The following is a 22,984-nucleotide window of genomic DNA, read 5'->3' as shown; positions in this document are numbered from 1 at the left end:
AGGCTATTAGTAAGCAAAAGAAATAAACAAAAAATACCATAAACTTTTTCATAACACAAAAATAATGGTGGACTTTGTTGGTCCCTTCTTTCAAACAACTAAACACCGTTGGAATTGTTTTGATCTTATATGTTTTTATAATATAATTATAACGTTTTTTAATTTATTTCTTTTTGATTTGTTTTACGAATAACAAAATTTTCGTCTTTTGTCTGTGTAATGGCAATATGATGATTAAAAACTATTGTTTTATAGATTTGATTGCTTCATGTTTGAATTGTTTGTAGCGTTCATTAGCGAAGAGTTAGTATGTGGAAGATATTCGATTAAGTATGACTAGGGATTATGGTAGATATAAATAGCCAAGGAAGTTGTTAAGTTCTATTTAGACATGGCAATAATATTTAGTCAATAGTCAATAGTCTATAGTCTAGTCTATAGTCTAGTCTATAGTCTAGTCTATAGTCTAGTCTATAGTCTAGTCTATAGTCTAGTCTGTAGTCTAGTCTAAGTCTAGTCTATAGTCTAGTCTATAGTCTAGTCTATAGTCTAGTCTATAGTCTAGTCTATAGTCTAGTCTATAGTCTAGTCTATAGTCTAGTCTATAGTCTAGGCTATAGTCTAGTCTATAGTCTAGTCTATAGTCTAGTCTATAGTCTAGTCTATAGTCTAGTCTATAGGCTAGGCGATAGTCTAGTCTATAGTCTAGTCTATAGTCTAGTCTATAGTCCAGTCTATAGTCGAGTCTATAGTCTAGCCTATAGTCTAGTCTATAGTCTAGTCTATAGTCTGGTCTAGTCTAGAGTCTAGTCTAGAATCTAATCTATAGTCTAGTCTACTATTCCACTTTCTATCGTCTTCAGTAGAGACCATTCTTAGTTTATAATCAAAACCGATTACTTGATATTTTTATTAAACACTAACTATTATTAAATTTCTACAATATTTGTTGACTCTATTATTTGTTTGAGATCTTTGCTCAACTATTTATCAAAACTTCATGAAATTGTTAGTGTAACAATAATAAAACGAAAATATAATTGCAATATTAACACCTTCTTCTTTTCATTTATTTAAACGAAATCTAAAAAAATCCACATAAAAATTTTTTCATTTAATGAATAACTGAATGACTGACATACAAAGTGAAGCAATCAAGTTTTTTTTATAAAACTTTATAAAAAAAAGTGTTAAGAAGATTAATAAATTTATCTGTTTTTTTAATTTTGTTTTTCATTTTTTAATCATGATTGTACAAATAAATAATTAACTTTTGATGGATTTTCGAATTCAATATTATTGTTTTTTTTTCTAACTCACATACATGCATTTATTATAATAGTTATTGTTTATAGTAATTAATAAAAATAAATTTAAGTTTAATTAGTATTTTTTTTTTAATTGAGCTATTTTTCTTTATTGGAATTTTCTAGATACAGAGAAAAAAACAATAAACATCCGGGTAATGTTGGTAATTATCAAATGATTTATGTTAAGTTTTGTTTTTTTATACATAATTTTAAATTTATGTAAGTTTTAGTTTAAATGGTTAAAATGATTTCAGCAAATAAATCAACAGAATAATAAATTGTTTGAAGAAATGTTAAATTAAAAACAACTTTTATAATATTGCAATTATTTTAGTGAAAAAAGTAGACTTTTAGTGATATTTTGAGTTCTTAGTATAGTCTAGTCATAAGTTAAGACTTTAGTTTAGTCTATGGTATAGTTTACAGTCTAGTCTATAATGTAGTCTATAGTTTAGTCAGTAATCTAGTCTATAGTCTAGTCTATGGTATAGTTTACAGTCTAGTCTATAATGTAGTCTATAGTCTAGTCTATAGTCTAGTCTATAGTCTAGTCTACAGTATAGTCTATAGTCTAGTCTATAGTCTAGTCTATAGTCTAGTCTATAGTCTAGTCTATAGTCTAGTCTATAGTCTAGTCTATAGTCTAGTCTATAGTCTAGTCTATAGTCTAGTCTATAGTCTAGTCTATAGTCTAGTCTATAGTCTAGTCTATAGTCTAGTCTATAGTCTAGTCTATAGTCTAGTCTATAGTCTAGTCTATAGTCTAGTCTATAGTCTAGTCTATAGTCTAGTCTATAGTCTAGTCTATAGTCTAGTCTATAGTCTAGTCTATAGTCTAGTCTATAGTCTAGTCTATAGTCTAGTCTATAGTCTAGTCTATAGTCTAGTCTATAGTCTAGTCTATAGTCTAGTCTATAGTCTAGTCTATAGTCTAGTCTATAGTCTAGTCTATAGTCTAGTCTATAGTCTAGTCTATAGTCTAGTCTATAGTCTAGTCTATAGTCTAGTCTATAGTCTAGTCTATAGTCTAGTCTATAGTCTAGTCTATAGTCTAGTCTATAGTCTAGTCTATAGTCTAGTCTATAGTCTAGTCTATAGTCTAGTCTATAGTCTAGTCTATAGTCTAGTCTATAGTCTAGTCTATAGTCTAGTCTATAGTCTAGTCTATAGTCTAGTCTATAGTCTAGTCTATAGTCTAGTCTATAGTCTAGTCTATAGTCTAGTCTATAGTCTAGTCTATAGTCTAGTCTATAGTCTAGTCTATAGTCTAGTCTATAGTCTAGTCTATAGTCTAGTCTATAGTCTAGTCTATAGTCTAGTCTATAGTCTAGTCTATAGTCTAGTCTATAGTCTAGTCTATAGTCTAGTCTATAGTCTAGTCTATAGTCTAGTCTATAGTCTAGTCTATAGTCTAGTCTATAGTCTAGTCTATAGTCTAGTCTATAGTCTAGTCTATAGTCTAGTCTATAGTCTAGTCTATAGTCTAGTCTATAGTCTAGTCTATAGTCTAGTCTATAGTCTATAGTCTATAGTCTAGTCTATAGTCTAGTCTATAGTCTAGTCTATAGTCTAGTCTATAGTCTAGTCTATAGTCTAGTCTATAGTCTAGTCTATAGTCTAGTCTATAGTCTAGTCTATAGTCTAGTCTATAGTCTAGTCTATAGTCTAGTCTATAGTCTAGTCTATAGTCTAGTCTATAGTCTAGTCTATAGTCTATAGTCTATAGTCTAGTCTATAGTCTAGTCTATAGTCTAGTCTATAGTCTAGTCTATAGTCTAGTCTATAGTCTAGTCTATAGTCTAGTCTATAGTCTAGTCTATAGTCTAGTCTATAGTCTAGTCTATAGTCTAGTCTATAGTCTAGTCTATAGTCTAGTCTATAGTCTAGTCTATAGTCTAGTCTATAGTCTAGTCTATAGTCTAGTCTATAGTCTAGTCTATAGTCTAGTCTATAGTCTAGTCTATAGTCTAGTCTATAGTCTAGTCTATAGTCTAGTCTATAGTCTAGTCTATAGTCTAGTCTATAGTCTAGTCTATAGTCTAGTCTATAGTCTAGTCTATAGTCTAGTCTATAGTCTAGTCTATAGTCTAGTCTATAGTCTAGTCTATAGTCTAGTCTATAGTCTAGTCTATAGTCTAGTCTATAGTCTAGTCTATAGTCTAGTCTATAGTCTAGTCTATAGTCTAGTCTATAGTCTAGTCTATAGTCTAGTCTATAGTCTAGTCTATAGTCTAGTCTATAGTCTAGTCTATAGTCTAGTCTATAGTCTAGTCTATAGTCTAGTCTATAGTCTAGTCTATAGTCTAGTCTATAGTCTAGTCTATAGTCTAGTCTATAGTCTAGTCTATAGTCTAGTCTATAGTCTAGTCTATAGTCTAGTCTATAGTCTAGTCTATAGTCTAGTCTACAGTCAAGTCTATAGTCTAGGTATAGTCTAGTCTATAGTCTAGTCTATAGTCTAGTCTATAGTCTAGTCTATATTCTAGTCTATAGTCTAGTCTATAGTCTAGTCTATAGTCTAGTCTATAGTCTAGTCTATAGTCTAGTCCATAGTCTAGTCCATAGTCTAGTCTATAGTCTAGTCTTTAGTCTACTATAGACTAGACTATAGACTAGTCTATAGTTTAGTCTATAGTCTAGTCTATAGTCTAGTCTATAGTCTAGTCTATAGTCTAGTCTATAGTCTAGTCTATAGTCTAGTCTATAGTTTAGTCTATAGTCTAGTCTATAGTCTAGTCTTTAGTCTTTTCCAGACTATAGTCTAGTCTATAGTCTATTCTATAGTCTAGTTTAGTCTATGGTCTATTCTATAGTTTAGTCTATAGTACAGTCTATAGTCTATATTATGGTCTAGTCTTTAGTATATTTTAGTCTCTTCTACATTTTAAAGTACAGTCTAGCCTATAGTCTAGTATATAGGAGTCTAAAGTCAATAATCAGCTTTATTGTTTAGTTTATAGTCTAGTTCAAAGACTGGTCTACAGTCATGAGTTTTATCTATTCTATTGTTGAGTCTACAGTCTTGTCTATAGTGTAGTCAATTACATAGTATAACTTGTAGTCTATAATATAGTCTAGAATGTAGTTTATGATCCATGTCTTTTGTCTGATATATAGTCTAGTATGTAGTCTGCATTATAGTTAAGTCAGTTGTATTGACTACTCTTTAGTTTAGTATAAAGTATATTCTATAATCTAGGCTATAGTCTTTTTTATAAAATTGTCTATAGAGAGTTCAATTGTCTAATACATAATTTAGTCTCTAGTCTATATAATCTAGTTTAAAGGTACATTTTATTCTAATGTCGTCTATTGACAAACATACATATATCCAAGTTGTCTAGTGTAAAGTTTAGTCTAATTGATAGTCTGTTCTAGTATGTATTCTGAGCTAGTAAGTAGTATAGCCTATATTATAATCTAGTCTACTGTCTTATATATTTAAGGTGAACTCATAATAACTTTCAAAATTTACTGAAGTCTTTAAAGCTTTAGCTTTATTGAAATCCCTACAATTTTTGCAGATAATAATGAAATATAGACTTACCTTGTTATTGATGTTTTCCGGATGTTGGTTTTAGTGAGATTTTAAGAAATTTTAAGAATTTTGAATTCTTTCCTCGTTTACCACCTTTGTCACCATTTTGATTTTTTTTTTGCATATTTTTTAAGATTTTAAATTATTTTCTCTTAATTTTTTATAGGTATTTCGTATTTTTATAAATTTTATTAATTAATTAATACATATTCTTTTTATCACTAACTTTTTTTAATTTTTAACATTTTTTATATTTTCTTTAAGAAGACGGGGCCATTCAGACAATTTGACAAATTTACTTTTAAATTTTAAACTTTATTTCACTATTTTTCCAAAAAAAAACTTAATTATTTTAACTTTTTTAATACTTTTACAAGGATACATTTATTACATTATAAATTTTAATTTACTTTTATTTAAAAAAAAGATTGATTAAATTTTTTATTTCTTTTTAAACTTTTATAGCAGAAAGCACCTTGCCTTACGTTTACATTAAACAACTAATAATTTACCACGATTTTTTTTTGCCAATTTCTATTGGTTTTTAGAAAACAATTTAATTTGCTATTAATTTCCATATTTTTATATAAACTTTCTTTATACATATTTCTTGAACTTTTAGAAATTTAAACAATTTCAGTAACCGGAATCACTTGCTTTTCCTTTTCTTTTAATATTTACAATATTTTAACGATTTCATAACAATTACTATTGCTATTTTTATAAACAATTATGTAATTTATCACTTTTTAAACTTTTTCGACAATTTTCTTTATTTATTTCTTAAAATTTTATAAAATTAACAATTTTTTTATAATTTTTCTTAACCGGATGCGCTTGCCTTTCTTTTGCTTTAAATAATTTTTATATTTTAATGATTTTTTGCAAATTTCTTTTAATTTTCAATAAATAATTTTGTTGACCCACCATTTTAACACTTTTATAACAAATTTCTTTATTTATTTCTTTAAAATTTACAAAATTCCAAAATTTATAATATTTTCTGCAATTTTTCTGTATTTTCTATTCTTAACTAAAATATTCCCGCTATTTTGCATGACATTTAAAAGGTTGCCATATGTTCATGGTGAAAAACAGTGTTGCATTGCTTTATTTTGGCATAAGAACAAAAGTAATCATCTGGTAACGTTACATTTCTTTTCATTACTCCTCAAATAGTGACAGAAAAAATAAGTTGAACTGAAGCAAGAAAAAAAAAGCGCGTCACCTAATAGTTTTTCTTTTGTGTTTTTTCTAATAAAATAAAAAGGTATTAAAAAGTAATAAATAAAAAAAACTAAAGTTTGTTAATTAAATTTTATAAATGTTAATAAATAATATGTTTTAAAGTAAATAAAAAGCAAACAAAATAATCTTTAACAAACAAGCCTGATTAGTTCGAGAAGTTGTATGAAAAAAATGGCTGCTCTTGTGGGTGATACAAAAAAAATTAACATTAATGCGGCTTTTAAAGAGAATTAAAGTTAAATAAATTTGATTAAAAAGGTTTTATTTACGCATTTAACTAGTTGTTTTAGGTTTTCTTAATGATTTTCTAGTTTATTTTGTTTGTTTTAATCAATTAAAAAATTTTGAGGTTATGTTTGTTTGTGAGGAATTTTAACCCGCAAACACTTTCACCTGGATGCGTGGCTTTTTTCTAAGCAAATTGTTTAATTTTTGATTTGAATTTTTATTTATTTTAGACAATGGCCGATTCCGATGATGAGTACGATCGCAAGAGACGCGATAAATTCCGTGGTGAACGCAGCTCAGGGGATAGTTATCGTTCTGAGAGACGTGATGATAGGCGTGGTGGTGGCAGCGGCGGTGGTCGTGATGAATGGCCCGAAAGGTTGGTATATTGTTATATGTTTAAACAAGTGCAATTTAAAAACATAACATATTTTCCTAATTAGAGGCAATCCCTTTAGAGGAGGAGCTGCCAGTAGAGCACGTTCTGATTACCGAGATTTTCGTGGTCCCCGTGATCGTTACGGTTCACCCGGTCGAGAAATGCCACCAGCTAAACGTATGCGTCAAGATTGGGGTGATGATTTAAGAGGAAATCCCAGATTTGGACGTAAGTTTTACAAGAAACAAATTACAAAAAATGGAAGATGTTAACATGTTTTTGTGTTGGTTTTTAGCCTATGATCCTTATCTTATGCATGCCTGGAATGAACATTATGCTGCCCATGGTTTACATGGTGCCTATAGTGCTGCACTTTCTCACAGTATTCATTCGCGTGAGTCAGCTGCCAATACCGATCTACAAACACAACCCGCCATGATGACTTTAAAGCAATTTTTGGATACTCAAGATGATGGCATTTCGGATACTGAAGTTTTACGCAAATATAATGAATATAAATTGGAATTTAAACGTCAACAATTAAATGAATTCTTTGTGGCCCATAAGGATGAGGAATGGTAAGTCTAAGAAGCCAAATACTTACAATAAGAAAAAAGGAAAATCTTTAAGCCATCATTTTAACAGGTTTTAGGTGTTAAAAAGCTGGAAATTTTCTTAAGCAATTTTAAATTTTCTAACACCTAGGACTGTTTTTTTTTAATTAAATGATGCTTTTAATTATAACTTTATAATATTTTCCTTTTTATTACAATTTTTTTAAATATTTTAACATTTTTTATTTATATTTAAACCTAAACAATATATTATTTGTTTTATGCAAATTTTATTGTTTGTGTGTTTTTAAAAAAACTAAGTTTTTCTCTACAGCTATTTAAGAATGGCGTCCTTAAGGTCTGCCACCTCAGCCACACTTATATATACTTACATAACTAGGATGGTTGTTTAATGAAAGAAAAGCAAAGCGCACATGTCCCCAAAAAGACAAAGATTCTATACTACACTCTACCTACTACTACTACTACCAACCAATCAACCAAAACACCTACAACCCAAAAATTGTTGTTGTTATAGAATCCATGTGCTGCTCTAATTTTTATCACTATCATATAGAAATCGTTCTATTGCAAACGATTTAATGATGATATTTTATCTTCTACTTCTAACTTTTGTTTTATTTGTTTTTTTGCACTTGGCGAGCAATGCCATAGTGTGTTTAAATTACTTTTTTGTTTAAACCGCGTATTTATTAAAATCGTTTAAATAAATTTCCGTAACGTCTATTAACTTGAACATAAATTCGGTATCTGTAAAGGTAAGATTTAGTAAATTCAGTTAAATTAATTTACAAACAAAAATCTATAAAAAAAAGATAATTTTTAGCTGTTAATATAAACCTACTACAAAACTGGAGTTAGCTGTGTATTTCGAAAGCATATAACGAATGGTATTGAGCAACGTTGGTTTCGTGAACGATTAATTCTATAACAATATATATTTTATATAACTGGCTTAAGACTTTTTTTATTTCATTATAAAATCTAATGATTCTTTTTTCTATTTTTTGTGTTTTTCTTTTTTTTTTTCTTGGCGTTTAGGTTCAAGAACAAATATCATCCTGTGGATAGTGTTAAACGTAAGGAGGAACAATTGAATTTCCTAAAGGTAATTAGAAAAAAATAATATTGACTAGACTATGAACTAGAATATAGACTAGACTATAGACTAGACTGTAGACTATAGAAGAGGCGTTAGCCTAGACTGTATACTAGACTATGGACTAGACTACGGAGTAGACTATAGACTGGACTATAGATTAGATTATAACCAGACTATAGACTAAACTATATACTAGACTAAAGACTAAACTATAGACTAGACTAAAGACTAGGCTATAGGCTAGACTGTAGACTAGACTATAGAATAGACTATAGACTAGACTATAAAATAGACGACTATAAACTAAACTTTAGACTAAACTATAGACTAGACTATAGACTATACTACAGACTAGATACTTGACTATAAACTAGATACGGAGTAAACTATAGACTAGACTATTTACTAGACAATGGACGAGGCTATAAACTAGACGACTATAGATTAAACTATAGACTAGACTATAGACTAGACTATAGACTAGACTATAGACTAGACTATAGACTAGACTATAGACTAGACTATAGACTAGACTATAGACTAGACTATAGACTAGACTATAGACTAGACTATAGACTAGACTATAGACTAGATTATAGACTAGACTATAGACTAGACTATAGACTAGACTATAGACTAGAATATAGACTAGACTATAGACTACTACTGCAGACTAGATAATTGACTATAAACTAGACTATAGACTAAACTATAAACTAAACTATAAACTAGACTATTTACTAGGCTAAACTATAGACCAGACTATCTATAGTCTAGCCTATAGTAGAGACTATAGACTAGACTATAGAGTAGACTATACACTACACTATAGAATATACTATAGACTAGACTACAGACTAGACTGTAGACTAGACTACGGAGTTGACTATAGACTAGTCTATAAACTAAACTATATTCTAAACAGTAGATTATACTAGTTACTTGAATATAGACTAGACTACGGTGTTGGCTTTAGACTAGACTAAGGAGTAGACTATAGACTAGACAATAGACTAGTCTATAAACTAGCTTTGACTATAGACTAGTCTAGAGACTAGACTAAAAACTAGCCTAGACTATAGACAAGGCTAGAGACGAAACTAGAGACTAGACTTGACACTAGCCTAGAGACTAGACTGGAGACTATACTAAAGACTAGACAAATGACTATAATAGAGACTAGACTATAAGCTAAACTATAAACTAAACGATAGACGACTATAGACTATACTTGAGACTGGACTATATAATAGTCTATAAACTATAAAATACTTTGAGCTCTACTAAAAATATACAATTTTCATCTTCTCTTACAGAGACGCGTTGAGGTATTCGATGATCTGCTAAAGAGTGGCATGATCGAAAAGGTTTCCGTAGATACCACACAAACTGAACCTTTATTACGTGTTCTAGATACAGTGGTCATTAAACTCGAGGGCGGTACTGATGATGATCTGAAAATACTCGATGAAAAGCCCAAAGAAGCCTCATATCCAGAACGTGTCTTTGAAAAGAAAAACGACAATGATGATGATGTCATTATAACATCGGTAGAGAAGAAACATAATGACGAACCAAAATGTGTTTCGCCACGGCCAATTAATCGCCATAAGAAAGGGTCAGATGATGAAGACAATTGGGATGATGAGGAGAATAATGAGGAAAGTGCTAAAACAAAAGCCAAAGAAAAATCCGAAGAGAAAAAGAAGAAATCTATGAAACGTAAAAGAACTAGTTCGGATTCATCATCTTCCTCATCATCGGATTCAGATTCTAGCAGTTCATCGTCGAGTAGTGAAGATGAGGATGATGAAAAGGTTAAAAGTAAATATGATTTAGAAAGTTTGAAAAAGGAAGATGATGTAGAGATGGAGGACAAGAAAAAGGAAGACGAAAAGATGGAAGAAGATAAGGAAGAGGAGAAGGAAAAGGAAGATTCTGACGAGAAAAAGGAAGAAAAGGTAACAATTGAAGAAACTAAAGAGACAGAAGAAGTTAAGGAAAATGGTGAAGAAACCCAAAGTAAAGAATTAACAAATGACGTAGAAGAAAAACCCGAAAAACTTGAAGGTGAAGAAAAATCAGAAGATAAAAGTGCAGACACTTCTTTAGAAGAAGACAAAGAGGAGAAAAAAGAGGAAGCCCAAAAAGAAGAGACTAAATTGGAAGAAGAAAAAGCCAAGCAAGAAGAACAACCCGAAACTATAGATTTAGACAAGGTTAAAGATGGTCCACAACCAAGAGCATTACATCGTACCTCTTCCATATTCTTGCGCAATTTGGCACCCTCCATAACCAAGGCCGAAATAGAGGCTGTGTGTCAAAAATTCGATGGTTATTTGCGTGTTGCCATAGCCGATCCTTTGGTAGAAAGACGTTGGTATCGCCGTGGTTGGGTGACATTCAAGCGTGATGTTAATATCAAAGAAATCTGTTGGAATTTAAATAATACACGTCTACGTGATTGTGAAATGGGAGCCATTGTTAATCGTGATCTTAGTCGTAGAGTGAGACCGGTTAATGGCATGACCGCACACAAGACCATAGTACGAGCAGACATTAAGTTGTGTGCCAAAATCGCCATGAATTTGGATGAGAAATTTAAGTTATGGGTAAGTAAAAGTAGCATCTAGAATAATGTTTGAAATATTAGTAATATTATGTTTCATACAGCAAACCGAAAAGGAAGAAAATAAAGAAGAAAGTAGCTCCAACACCAACGACGCCAATGCGTCCTCAACAGCCCCAGATGCCAATAACGAACTTAACAATTCTTCCTCATCGTATGGTTTCAAAACCAATAATCCTGTTTTGCAAAACATTACCGATTTCCTAATCGAAGAAGCCTCCGCCGAAGAGGAAGAACTTTTGGGAATCTCCGGTGACAACAAGGACACAGAGGGTGAAGCCATCGAAAGAGATCCACAGCTGTTAACAGTACTCGACAATCTTATCTTATATTTGCGTATTGTACACTCAGTAGACTTTTACAATCACTGCGAGTATCCCTATGAAGATGAAATGCCCAATCGTTGTGGCATTATACACGCTCGTGGTCCACCACCTGCTAAAGTTTCACAAAACGACATGCAAGATTATATAAAAAATTTCGAAAGTAAAATGCAAACTTTCCTTGCCAAGAGCACACCCATCGATGAGGAAGATTTGAAAAATCTCGGCAGTAAAGATACCGAAGCCGAAGTGGAGAAATTCATTCAAGCTAATACCCAAGAATTGGCTAAAGACAAATGGTTGTGTCCACTGTCTGGCAAGAAATTTAAAGGTCCCGAATTTATACGCAAACATATATTCAATAAACATGCCGAAAAGGTTGAAGAGGTACGCAAAGAAGTTGAATTCTTTAATAATTATCTTAAGGATCCCAAGAGGCCACAATTACCAGAACATCCTGGTAATAATAAACGTACAACGTCGGAATCCAGTGGAGGTTACAGAGCACCTGTATATCCACCCGCATATGCACCACCCTATGCAGCTTATGCACCACCTCTTATGATACCAGGACGTGGTGGTAGGGGTTTTGGTGGTCCAGGACGCAGGTAATTATTTGTCATCAATTTTTCTTTATATAATGTAGTTGTATTTTTTTGTATTTTTTGGGAGAAGGGTTTAATATTTAATGCATGTACGTAATAAAAAAATTGCTTAAATTAATCTTAAAAAGATGCGGTATAGAGCTCTTAAGAAGTTTCATTAGATTAGCATTGTAGGTTATACTGAAGACTGATCGGTTGACGGAACTCTAGACTGATCTCGCAAACAAAACTCGTAACAAAACTATAATCTAGTCTAAAGACAATACTATAAACTGATTTTTCATCAGGTTTGTTGACTGATCTATAGAGTGTCTATAAACGAGACTGCAGGCCGATCTTTAGTTTGATCTAGGCTGATCTATAGCTTGGACCATATACGAGACTGTAGACTGATTTGTTGTTCTGTATATAAACAAAACTTTTGACTGATATGTAGTCTAAACGATAGATTGACTGGACTATATACTGATCTATTGTCTGGACTATAGACTGAGCTATAGTCTGAACTGTAGACTGATCTACAGTCTGGACTATGATCTGATCTATAGTCTTGACTATAGACTAATCTATTGTCTGGACAATATACTGATCTATAGTCTGCACTATAAACTGATCAATAGTCTGCACTATAGACTGATCTATAATCTGGACTATAGACTGATCTATAGTCTGGACTATAGACCTATCTATAGTCTGGACTATAGACAAATCCATTATAAACTTATCTATAGTCTGGATAAAGACTAATCTATAGTCTGGATTGTGGACTGATCTATAGTCTGGAGTATAATAGTCTGGACTATAAACTAAATTATAGTCTCTTGTTGGACTACAAACTGATCTATAGTCTGGACTATAGACTGATCTATTGTCTTGACTGTAGGCTGATCTGTAGTCTACACTATAGACTGATATATAATGCGGACTATTGACTGATCTATAATCTGGACTATAAACTTTTCTATAGTCTGAAGTATAGACTGATCCATAGCATGAACTATAGACTGAGCTATAGTCTGAACTGTAGACTGATCTTTGTCTGAACCATGGACTGATCTATAGTCTTGACTATAGACTAATCTATTGTCTGGACAATATATGATCTATAGTCTGCACTGTAGACTGATCAATAGTCTACACTATAGACTGATCTATAGTCCGGACTATTGATTGATCTATAAACCGGACTATAGACTGATCTATAAACTGGACTATAGACTGATATATAGTCTGGACTATAGACTGATCTATAGTTTGGACTATAGATTGATCTATAGTCTGGACTATAGATAGATCTATAGTCTGGACTATAGACTGATCTATAGTCTGGACTTTAGACTAATCTATAGTCTGGACTATAGACTGGACCATAGTCTGATCTATAAACTCGACTACAGACTGATCTATAAACTGGACTATAAACTGATCTATAGTCTGGACTATAGACTGATTTAGAGTCTGTACAATAGAATGATCTAGTCTGTCTGGACTATAGACTGATCTATAGTCTGGACTATAGACTGATATAGACTGGACTGTATAGTGATTTATAGTCTGGACTATAGACTGATCTATAGTCGGCACAATAGACTGATCTATAATCTGGACTATAAACTTTTCTATAATCTGAAGTATAGACTGATCCATAGCCTGAACTATAGACTGAGCTATAGTCTGAACTGTATACTGATCTATAGTCTGGACTATGGACTGATCTATAGTCTTGACTATAGACTAATCTATTGTCTGGACAATATATGATTTATAGTCTGCACTATAAACTGATCAATAGTCTGCACTACAGACTGATCTATAGTCTGGACTATTGATTGATCTATAAACCGGACTATAGACTGATCTATAAACTGGACTATAGACTGATCTATAGTCTGGACTATAGACTAATCTATAAACTGGACTATAGACTGATCTATAGTCTGGACTATAGACTGATCTATAGTTTGGACTATAGACTGATCTATAGTCTGGACTATAGACTGATCTACAGTCTGGGCTATAGACTGATCTATAGTCTGTACTATAGACTGATCTATAGACTATAGTCTGGACTATAGACTGATCTATAGTCCATAGTCTGGACTATAGACAGATCTCTATAGTCTGGACTATATATAGCTATTTATTATTAGGAAGTTTCTCCACAGGATATCCTTCTCTTATCTACCATTTTTATGTCAACACGCTTCTTTAATATTTATTTTAAAATCTAATCTCTTTTTTGTCTATTCTAAAACTATATTTTCTAAAGAAAAAGCAAAAAACTTTATTTTTGTGTGTAAACTTTTTTACAGAGAATTGCCCATAGAACATCAACGTCGTATAATCGGTTATCATGATTTGGATGCTCCAGCCAATTTTGATATTTTCGACTAAATAGAAAAAGAAAATGTTTAATTGAAGTTGGTTGTTAATGATGGTGTTTATGTGTCTGTGTGTGTGTATTTGGCTCCTAACTACTATCTATATATATATAAAATTTTTAAGTATGAAAACGTAGAAAATTCTTTGCAAACTTTTTAAAAAAAAAGAAAATCGGCACTTAAAAACAATTTGACCAACCGACCGTGTTTGTGTTCTATTTAACTTTTAGATTTTCTGTAAATTTGTTTAAACTTTTATTTTTAATTTTCTTTTTCTCTTTTTAACAGTTTTTTATCTTTAATTTAATTAGAGACAATTTATTTTTGAAAAAAAAAAAACAAATTTCATTTCCAATTATTTTTGTTTTTAAATAAGTAATTAATAGTAATGGTAATATTTTAATATTAATAACAATAGTGTAGTGTTATAAAGCAAAATAAACTAACTTTAATATTACTACTTTATTAAAAATAATAAATAAAACCAAAAACAAAAAAAAAAACACAAACTACATGGTAATGTAGTGAAAGAAAAACCAATGATATAACAGGTCAAGTGACAATATAAAGGAGACTAAAAGAAGAACTCTAAAAGCGAAGACTGTAACTGATCTATTGTTAGATCTATTGACTGATCTACATACTAAAGAATAATCTATTATCTGATCATAGTGGTTTAGAGAGGTGGGACTATAGACTGATATAAAGTGAGATCTGAAGATCTACAATTTGATGAAAAAACTCCACAAGGGTCTGGTGTATAGGCAAGACTATAAACTGATCTATAGTAAAGTTTTTTTGAGAAGACTACAGAATGATCTTAAGGCTATAAACTATATCTACAATCTGATCTGTAGATCGTATGTAGGCGAGACTATTAACTACAGGCTATTAACTAATCTACAATTCGGTCTATACATACACTGGTATACAATATAGTCTATAGACAAGATTATAGACTATTCATTACTCGGGTCTAAAGGCAATGCTGTATACTGATCTATAGGCAAGACTATACGCTATAAACTGATCTACAATCTGTTCTATACATACACTGATCTACAATCTAATCTATAAACAAGAATATAGATTGACCTATAGTCTAGATTATGCACTGATTTATGGATTTTCCATAGTCAGATCCATGGACTTTCTAAAGTCTAATATATAGACTGATCTATTGACTGGCCTGACCTATCTGGTATACGGACTGATCTATAGTTTGATCTATAGTTTTCACTATAAGCGAGGCTAATCTAAATAAGTGAGTCGAAGACTAGTCTATAGAGAAGATTATAGTCTATTCTTTACTATAGACCGATCTATAGATGAAAATACATACACTGATCTACAATCTAATCTATAGACAAGAATATAGACTGATCTGTAGTCTGGATTATGGACTGGTCTATTGATTTTACATAGTCAGATCTATGGACTTTCTATAGTCTAATCTAAGGACATTCTATAGTCTAATTTATGGACTAATCTATTGACTGGCCTATTAGTATATTGACTGATCTATAGTTTGATCTAGACTAATCTATAGCTTGGACTATAAAGGAGACCGATCTATATACGTGAGTCTAAGACAAGATTATAGGCTATTCTTTGCTATAACCTGATCTTTAGGCGAGACTACAGGTTGAGTTACAGACTATAAACTGATCTATTATCTGGTCTATACATACACTGATCTCCATTCTAATCTATAGACAATAATATATACTGATCTATAGTTTGGATTATGGACTGTGCATTTTCCATAGGCGGATCAAATGACTTTCTATAGTCTAATCTATGGACACTGATCTATTGACTGCCCTGGCCAATCTAGTATATTGACTGATCTATAGTTTGATCTAGACTGATCTATAGATTGGACTATAAACGAGACTGATCTATATATAAATGAGACTAAGACTGATCTCTAGCCTGGCCTATATTCTGGAGAATTGCTTGACCTATAGACATATTAATAGTCTGGTCTATAGACTGATATCTATTGACTGGTCTATGCACTGATCAAGTATATTAACTGATCTTAAAATTTAACTTTTATACTGATCACTTGCTTATATACTGATCTCTGGCTTTTAGACTGATCTTACTTTGCAATAAGGTAAAGAAATAAAGTTTCTCTTCTATTGTCACTTAGACCGGTTTAATAATTTCTTTTAATTTTTTATCAAATTTTATTTCTTTTCATTTATCATTTTAGACCTGGTAATGAATATCGTCAAATTATCCAATACCGAGACTTGGATGCTCCACAAGATCCCATTGATATGTTTAATTAATTATTTAAAACAAACAAACAATTTGTGCAACAAACAAACAAACAATTTGTGCAACAAACAAACAAACAATTATTTTATGTATTCTACTATAAAAAAAAAACAAAAACAACAACAAAATATTGACTCTGTTTATAATAAATTATAACTATATACATACACTATTGTCGTTGCTGATCTAAATAAGGTCTTTTTTTCATATAAATATAATTTATAAATATTTTATTTTCTTTAAACCTTCTCCACTAAACTTTAATCAATAAAATATCCACATATTCCAAAGCCTTTTTAACACGATCACTTAGTTTACTACCCGCCACATTGTCCAATTCTTTTTCTAGCACCATTAAGGCGTTTTGTAAATGATCTTTAGCCTGCAAGTAAAGCTTTTTCTCTTCCTCTTTTAGATTGTTTAAACGTTTTGCCTTTTCCATCAGAACGGTATGCATTTCATATAGAATTATACCCACATATATGGATAGACGTATTGTGTAGGGATCTAACTTTTGGCAAATTTCATATAGATCCTGACACATTGTTAGTTTTTTGTTTAATTGTTCTTCCGATAATTGTTGCATTTTATAGCCCAATTTATTGCCATAGAGTTGGATGAGCGAATGCTTTAAACTGAACATATGATAATGATTTGGATGCAAAAATGTAGACAATTTATCGATAAGATTTTCGACTTGTTTGAGGGTGGGTTTGCGTGCCAAAAGAGATTCAACTTCTTCGGTCATTTGGGTTAAAAGGTAGCGGACCTGGAATGAAAATTATATAAATTAAAAGGATTACAGACTGATCTATAGTCTGGACTATAGACTGATCTATAGTCTGGACTATAGACTGATCTATAGTCTGAACTATAGACTGATCTTTAGTATGGACTATAGATTGATCTATAGTCTGGACTATAGATTGATCTGTAGTCTGGACTATAGATTGATCTATAGTCTGGACTATAGATTGATCTATAGTCTGAACTATAGACTGATCTATAGTCTGGACTATAGACTGATCTATAGTCTGGACTATAGACTGATCAATAGTCTGGACTATAGACTGATCTATAGTCTGGACTATAGACTGATCAATAGTCTGGACTATAGACTGATCTATAGTCTGGACCATAGATTGATCCATAGTCTGGACTATAGACTGATCAATAGTCTGGGCTATAGACTGATCTATAGTCTGGACTATAGACTGATCAATAGTCTGGACTATAGACTGATCTATAGTCTGGACTATAGATTGATCCATAGTCTGGACTATAGACTGCTCTATAGTCTGGACTATAGACCGATCTATAGTCTGGACTATAGACTGATCTATAGTCTGGACTATAGACTGATCTATAGTCTGGACTATAGACTGATCTATAGTCTGGACTATAGACTGATCTATAGTCTGGACTATAGACTGATCTATAGTCTGGATTATAGACTGATCTATAGTCTGGACTATAGACTGATCTATAGTCTGGACTATAGACTGATCTATAGTCTGGACTATAGACTGATCTATAGTCTGGACTATAGACTGATCTATAGTCTGGACTATAGACTGATCTATAGTCTGGACTATAGACTGATCTATAGTCTGGACTATAGACTAATCTATAGTCTGTACTATAGACTGATCTATAGTCTGGACTATAGACTGATCTATAGTCTGGACTATAGACTGATCTATAGTCTGGACTATAGACTGATCTATAGTCTGGACTATAGACTGATCTATAGTCTGGACTATAGACTGATCTATAGTCTGGACTATAGACTGATCTATAGTCTGGATTATAGACTGATCTATAGTCTGGACTATAGACTGATCTATAGTCTGGACTATAGACTGATCTATAGTCTGGACTATAGACTGATCTATAGTCTGGACTATAGACTGATCTATAGTCTGGACTATAGACTGATCTATAGTCTGGACTATAGACTGATCTATAGTCTGGACTATAGACTGATCTATAGTCTGGACTATAGACTGATCTATAGTCTGGACTATAGACTGATCTATAGTCTGGACTATAGACTGATCTATAGTCTGGACTATAGACTGATCTATAGTCTGGACTATAGACTGATTTATAGTCTTGACTATAGACTGATCTATAGTCTGGACTATAGACTGATCTATAGTCTGGACTAGAGACTGATCTATAGTCTGGACTATAGACTGATCTATAGTCTTTACTATAGACTGATCTATAGTCTGGACTATAGACTGATCTATAGTCTTTACTATAGACTGATCTATAGTCTGGACTATAGACTATAGTCTGGATTATAGACTGATCTATAGTCTAGACTATAGACTGATCTATAGTCTGGACTATAAACGGAGCTATAGTCTGGATTATAGACTGATCTATAGTCTGGACTATAGACTGATTTATAGTCTGGACTATAGATTGATCTATAGTCTGGACTATAGATTGATCTATAGTCTGGACTATAGATTGATCTATAGTCTGGACTATAGATAAATCTATAGAATGGACTATAGAAAGATCTATAGTGTGGACTATAGAAAGATCTATAGTCTGGACTATAGACTGATCTATAGTCTGGACTAAAGACCGATCTATAGTCTGGACTATAGATTGATCTCTAATCTGGACTATAGACAGATCTATAGTGTGGACTATAGACTGATCTACAGTCTGGACTATAGACTGATCTATAGTCTTGAATATAGACTGATCTATAGTCTTAACTATAGACTGATCTATAGTCTTGAGTATAGACTGATCTGTAGTCTTGACTGTAGACTGATCTATAGTCTGGACTATAGATTGATCTATAGTCTGGACTATAGATTGATCTATAGTCTGGACTATAGATTGATCTATAGTCTGGACTATAGATAGATCTATAGAATGGACTATAGAAAGATCTATAGTGTGGACTATAGAAAGATCTATAGTCTGGAGTATAGACTGATCTATAGTCTGGACTATAGACTGATCTATAGTCTGTACTATAGACTGATCTACAGTCTGAATTAAAGACTGATTTATAGTCTGGACTATAGATTGATCTATAGTCTGTACTATAGACTGATCTATAGTCTGGACTATAGACAGATCCATAGTCTGGACTATAGACTGATCTACAGTCTGGACTATAGACTGATCTACAGTCTGGACTATAGACTGATTTATAGTCTGGACTATAGACTGATCTATAGTCTGGATCTATATACATTTTCGATAAAAAAAACTTTGTCGTTAGACCCATAAATTTACCTCTTCTCCACTTATAACCATTGGACACTTATTGCACAACCAATCGGTTTTACTATCCAAAGGATCCTTCGGCAACTGTAATCCATCACAATCAACGCCAACATCACCCACACAACGTAAAGCATTAAAGTTTGTACCCATCTCTGTGGGATCCTGACAACGTTCACAACTGCAGCGAAAATGTTTTGTAATGATCAAGTGTTCATGACGCATTTGTGTGGCCCACAACATATTCGAGTACATAATCTTTAAATGTTCACCCTTTTTAATGTCACGACCAGCAATAACCGTAATGCGGAAACCATTACGCTGATCAAATTGAAAATAACAATTGGGCAGGCAAGAATGTTCCATCATACAGGCCGTATAGAAAACACCACTCAATTCTAGGCCCGAAGATAAACTAATGCACATATAATTGGTTTCGATTATGCCACATATACGATGTAATATATCGCTATCATATTCCGGCAGATGTTTTTCTTTGGACTTTTGTTCCAACGCTTTTAAAGGTTGCAAAAAGTTACGCTGCAAATAGGACACAATACGTTGTTCAGCATCTCTGTGATATTGAAAAGATAATTATTTTTATGAAAAACTGTTTTTATCTGATTATGACTTACTCATGCAGTTCTGTGCCCTGTCTATCCTCCTCATGACTTTGCATGTCCATTAGTTCTTTCCATTTCTTGGGATTTTGTCTTTGTAATATTAAACATTTTAAAACCAACAAAGCATCTGAACGATAATAATCCATTAAAGCATTCATATCTGCTGTTGCAGCAGGTCCAGAACCTAGCATTAGAATACAACATTCTAAAGCATGCAGATTGGGATTTAACAAACCCTCACAATCGGGTGAGCAACAAGGCCAATGACATCTACATACATAAAATGAGAAAATTTTTAAATGGTCAATATTTTCAAATGTCTTACAAACCTGGGACACTGATAGGCACCCATACGACAGGGCGTATAACAGCCCACACAGGGCATAACTGGCACTTCTTGTTCCTTTTCCGTTAAATACCATTTGGGACCCACAACCAAAGGAGCTTCAGTAAATATAGCCGTTCCTGCCTTAATATCTTTTGTGGCCAATAGATAACGACCCAAAGTTGCATCATTGTCAATGCGAAAAGAACGGCATTCTTTCTTATGCTGCTTCCAATGCTGGCGCTGATGTTCCGCACTGCAGTATTTGACAATTTTGCAAGCGGAACAAACTTGTTTAGCCGGTATTTGGCAAACGGCACAGACATCTGTTAAATCAGACATTTTCTTTAAATTTCCAGTAAAATTCTTAAAATTTTTATAAATTTTTAACTTTTTTAAAGAAAATTTTTACAAAATTTTCATTAGTTTGGTGAGGGAGTATATTTTTAGACTTTACAATGGCCGCTATATACACACAAGAACTAATAAAGTAGAACTAATAGGGAAAATGTGTTAAAATGATCTTAAGAGATCACTCCCACAGAGAATTTTTGTTGTTTCACAAAATAGCGCAGGCGCAGTTTGAATGAAAGCAAAATGATCATAATTTAGACAACTTTGGAAAATTACTCTATAAAAACAAATGCTTTATCTCTTAAACATTTCGTTTAAAAACATTTTCTATAGAAAAACTTCTCCTTTACAAGATATTCTATAGAAAAACTCTATCTAGCTCAACATTTTCTATAGAAAATTTTTAATGAAATTTTCCATTTTTTTTTGCAAAAACTAAACAATATATTTTTTTTATTTTGTCCATCAATTCCTTAACTCTATTTTATCCTGTTTCAACAGGAATGGATACTGCTCCAACACCTCCTTTTGTTCGCGCATATTTTTCACCACTCCTGCCAAATTCCAACCGTGTCTTAGTAAAGCATTTTCTACTCCAAATTTACCATGTCTTATACATCTTAAAGCCGAACAATGGGCCACTGATTTCAATTCTATGCCAATTTCATTAATTAAAGTGGCCAAATATGTTTCCGTTTCATTGATGGCATGTATTTCCAAAGTAAAGTTGGGCTTTTGAAAGTCAATCAGTTTAATGCCATAAATAACAGGTTGTGTATTATTTGCCGGCCGTATAAGACCTTTGCAGGCTATTTCATAAGCTGCCTGTGACTGCATATCTACACCACAAAGTTCGAACATTTTGCGTTGATGGGAGGCTTGAAGGGAAGATGCTAAAGCACTTAGACGATCTGCTTGAACATGCCGATAGTTGGCTTTGCAAATAACATGAGAGTCGGGTAAATGTGTCTCAGTTGCTATACCCAGGCGGCCGGTAACATGATAGGCTCTAAGCGGGCGATTACGTTGAATACGCATGGATTGTCTTAAACCTTTATTGAGACCAAATACTAAAAAAAATTGAAAAATTTAAAAATTATGTTCTATGTTTTGTTTTCCAAAACCCTTACATAAAACGCCACTGGTGTGTACACCCAAAGAGGCTACTGGACTGCAACGTATATCCTCAATTTCATAACGTGGTCCGGTGGCTAAAACACTTTCCGCTAAATTTAAATTGTTTATTTTGCGTAAAATGGGATCTGCTGCACCACCCGATTCCAGTAAAGGGGTTTGTGGTCTTTCAGGCTCTTTATTAGAGTCTAAGTCATTTAGATCTGTGCTAGTTGGAAGAGATTTATTAAGGTTTTTTGGTAACTTTTTGTAAAAATTGCCACTTACCTCGACAAATATTATGTAAAATCGCAGATTTAACATGTTTTACTTTCATACCAGCTGGTTTATAGACATTAATTAAACCATTCAGGTGTCGAAATATCAAGGAGGCATCTTGAACTTTGGTTAAGGTCATGTTTAAGGCAGAAATTTGTGGTTTAAATAAGGAAATTTTTAAAAATTGTAAATTATGTTAAAGGATTTCCTAAAATTTTGCTTATGTTTTGTTTTTAGGCAACAGCTGTGTTTACATTTGCTAAATAAAGTGATGCCATATCAGACTAAAAAAGACAAAGAAAATGTTTAGCAAAATATGTTGCGGGTGTATTGTTTGGCAAATGGGGAATCTATGCGTAGGACTTCGTGCGTGGGTGCGGGGGTTTCTGTGGGGGTTCTGATAAAAACCAGGAGCTTGTCTTTTG

The 22,984-nt window shown here is 32.3% G+C and overlaps 3 protein-coding genes across 5 annotated transcripts; 1 reads left to right on the top strand and 2 right to left on the bottom strand.

Annotated features, from left to right (window-relative positions):
* Positions 1 to 5,981: 5,981 nt before the first annotated feature.
* On the top strand, positions 5,982 to 16,632 carry LOC111682519 (serrate RNA effector molecule homolog). 3 transcript variants are annotated; one of them, XM_023444489.2, is made up of 8 exons: positions 5,983 to 6,118; positions 6,555 to 6,703; positions 6,768 to 6,931; positions 6,999 to 7,281; positions 8,320 to 8,386; positions 9,697 to 10,992; positions 11,054 to 11,940; positions 16,540 to 16,632. In XM_023444489.2, exons 2-8 carry the CDS (start codon positions 6,558 to 6,560, stop codon positions 16,616 to 16,618), a joined length of 2,922 nt encoding a protein of 973 aa, XP_023300257.2. In that variant the 5' UTR covers positions 5,983 to 6,118; positions 6,555 to 6,557; the 3' UTR covers positions 16,619 to 16,632. The 3 variants fall into 3 exon arrangements, 2 of the variants coding, with proteins under 2 accessions (XP_023300257.2, XP_023300256.2); XM_023444488.2 differs by lacking the exon at positions 16,540 to 16,632 and adding an exon at positions 14,250 to 14,473; XR_006941453.1 differs by lacking the exons at positions 9,697 to 10,992; positions 11,054 to 11,940; positions 16,540 to 16,632 and adding an exon at positions 7,592 to 8,036 and having other exon boundaries at positions 5,982 to 6,118; positions 8,320 to 8,387.
* Positions 16,633 to 16,820: 188 nt separating this feature from the next.
* Positions 16,821 to 21,536, bottom strand: LOC111682520 (SET domain-containing protein SmydA-8). Its single transcript, XM_023444490.2, has 4 exons — positions 20,818 to 21,536; positions 20,501 to 20,758; positions 19,878 to 20,439; positions 16,821 to 17,376 (listed from the first exon to the last, which is right to left on the bottom strand). The coding sequence occupies exons 1-4, from the start codon at positions 21,153 to 21,155 to the stop codon at positions 16,861 to 16,863; spliced, it is 1,674 nt and encodes a 557-aa protein (XP_023300258.2). The 5' UTR covers positions 21,156 to 21,536; the 3' UTR covers positions 16,821 to 16,860.
* Positions 21,537 to 21,586: 50 nt separating this feature from the next.
* Positions 21,587 to 22,978, bottom strand: LOC111682513 (mitochondrial mRNA pseudouridine synthase Trub2). The gene is made up of 3 exons (XM_023444482.2): positions 22,569 to 22,978; positions 22,298 to 22,504; positions 21,587 to 22,237 (listed from the first exon to the last, which is right to left on the bottom strand). Exons 1-3 carry the CDS (start codon positions 22,696 to 22,698, stop codon positions 21,633 to 21,635), a joined length of 942 nt encoding a protein of 313 aa, XP_023300250.2. The 5' UTR covers positions 22,699 to 22,978; the 3' UTR covers positions 21,587 to 21,632.
* Positions 22,979 to 22,984: the final 6 nt, after the last annotated feature.

The sequence above is a fragment of the Lucilia cuprina genome, chromosome 6 (assembly GCF_022045245.1).
Source record: "Lucilia cuprina isolate Lc7/37 chromosome 6, ASM2204524v1, whole genome shotgun sequence".
Classification (NCBI taxonomy): Eukaryota; Metazoa; Arthropoda; class Insecta; order Diptera; family Calliphoridae; genus Lucilia; species Lucilia cuprina.
The sequence above is the reverse complement of the archived record's forward strand: the minus strand, read 5'-3'. Positions and strand labels throughout refer to the sequence as shown.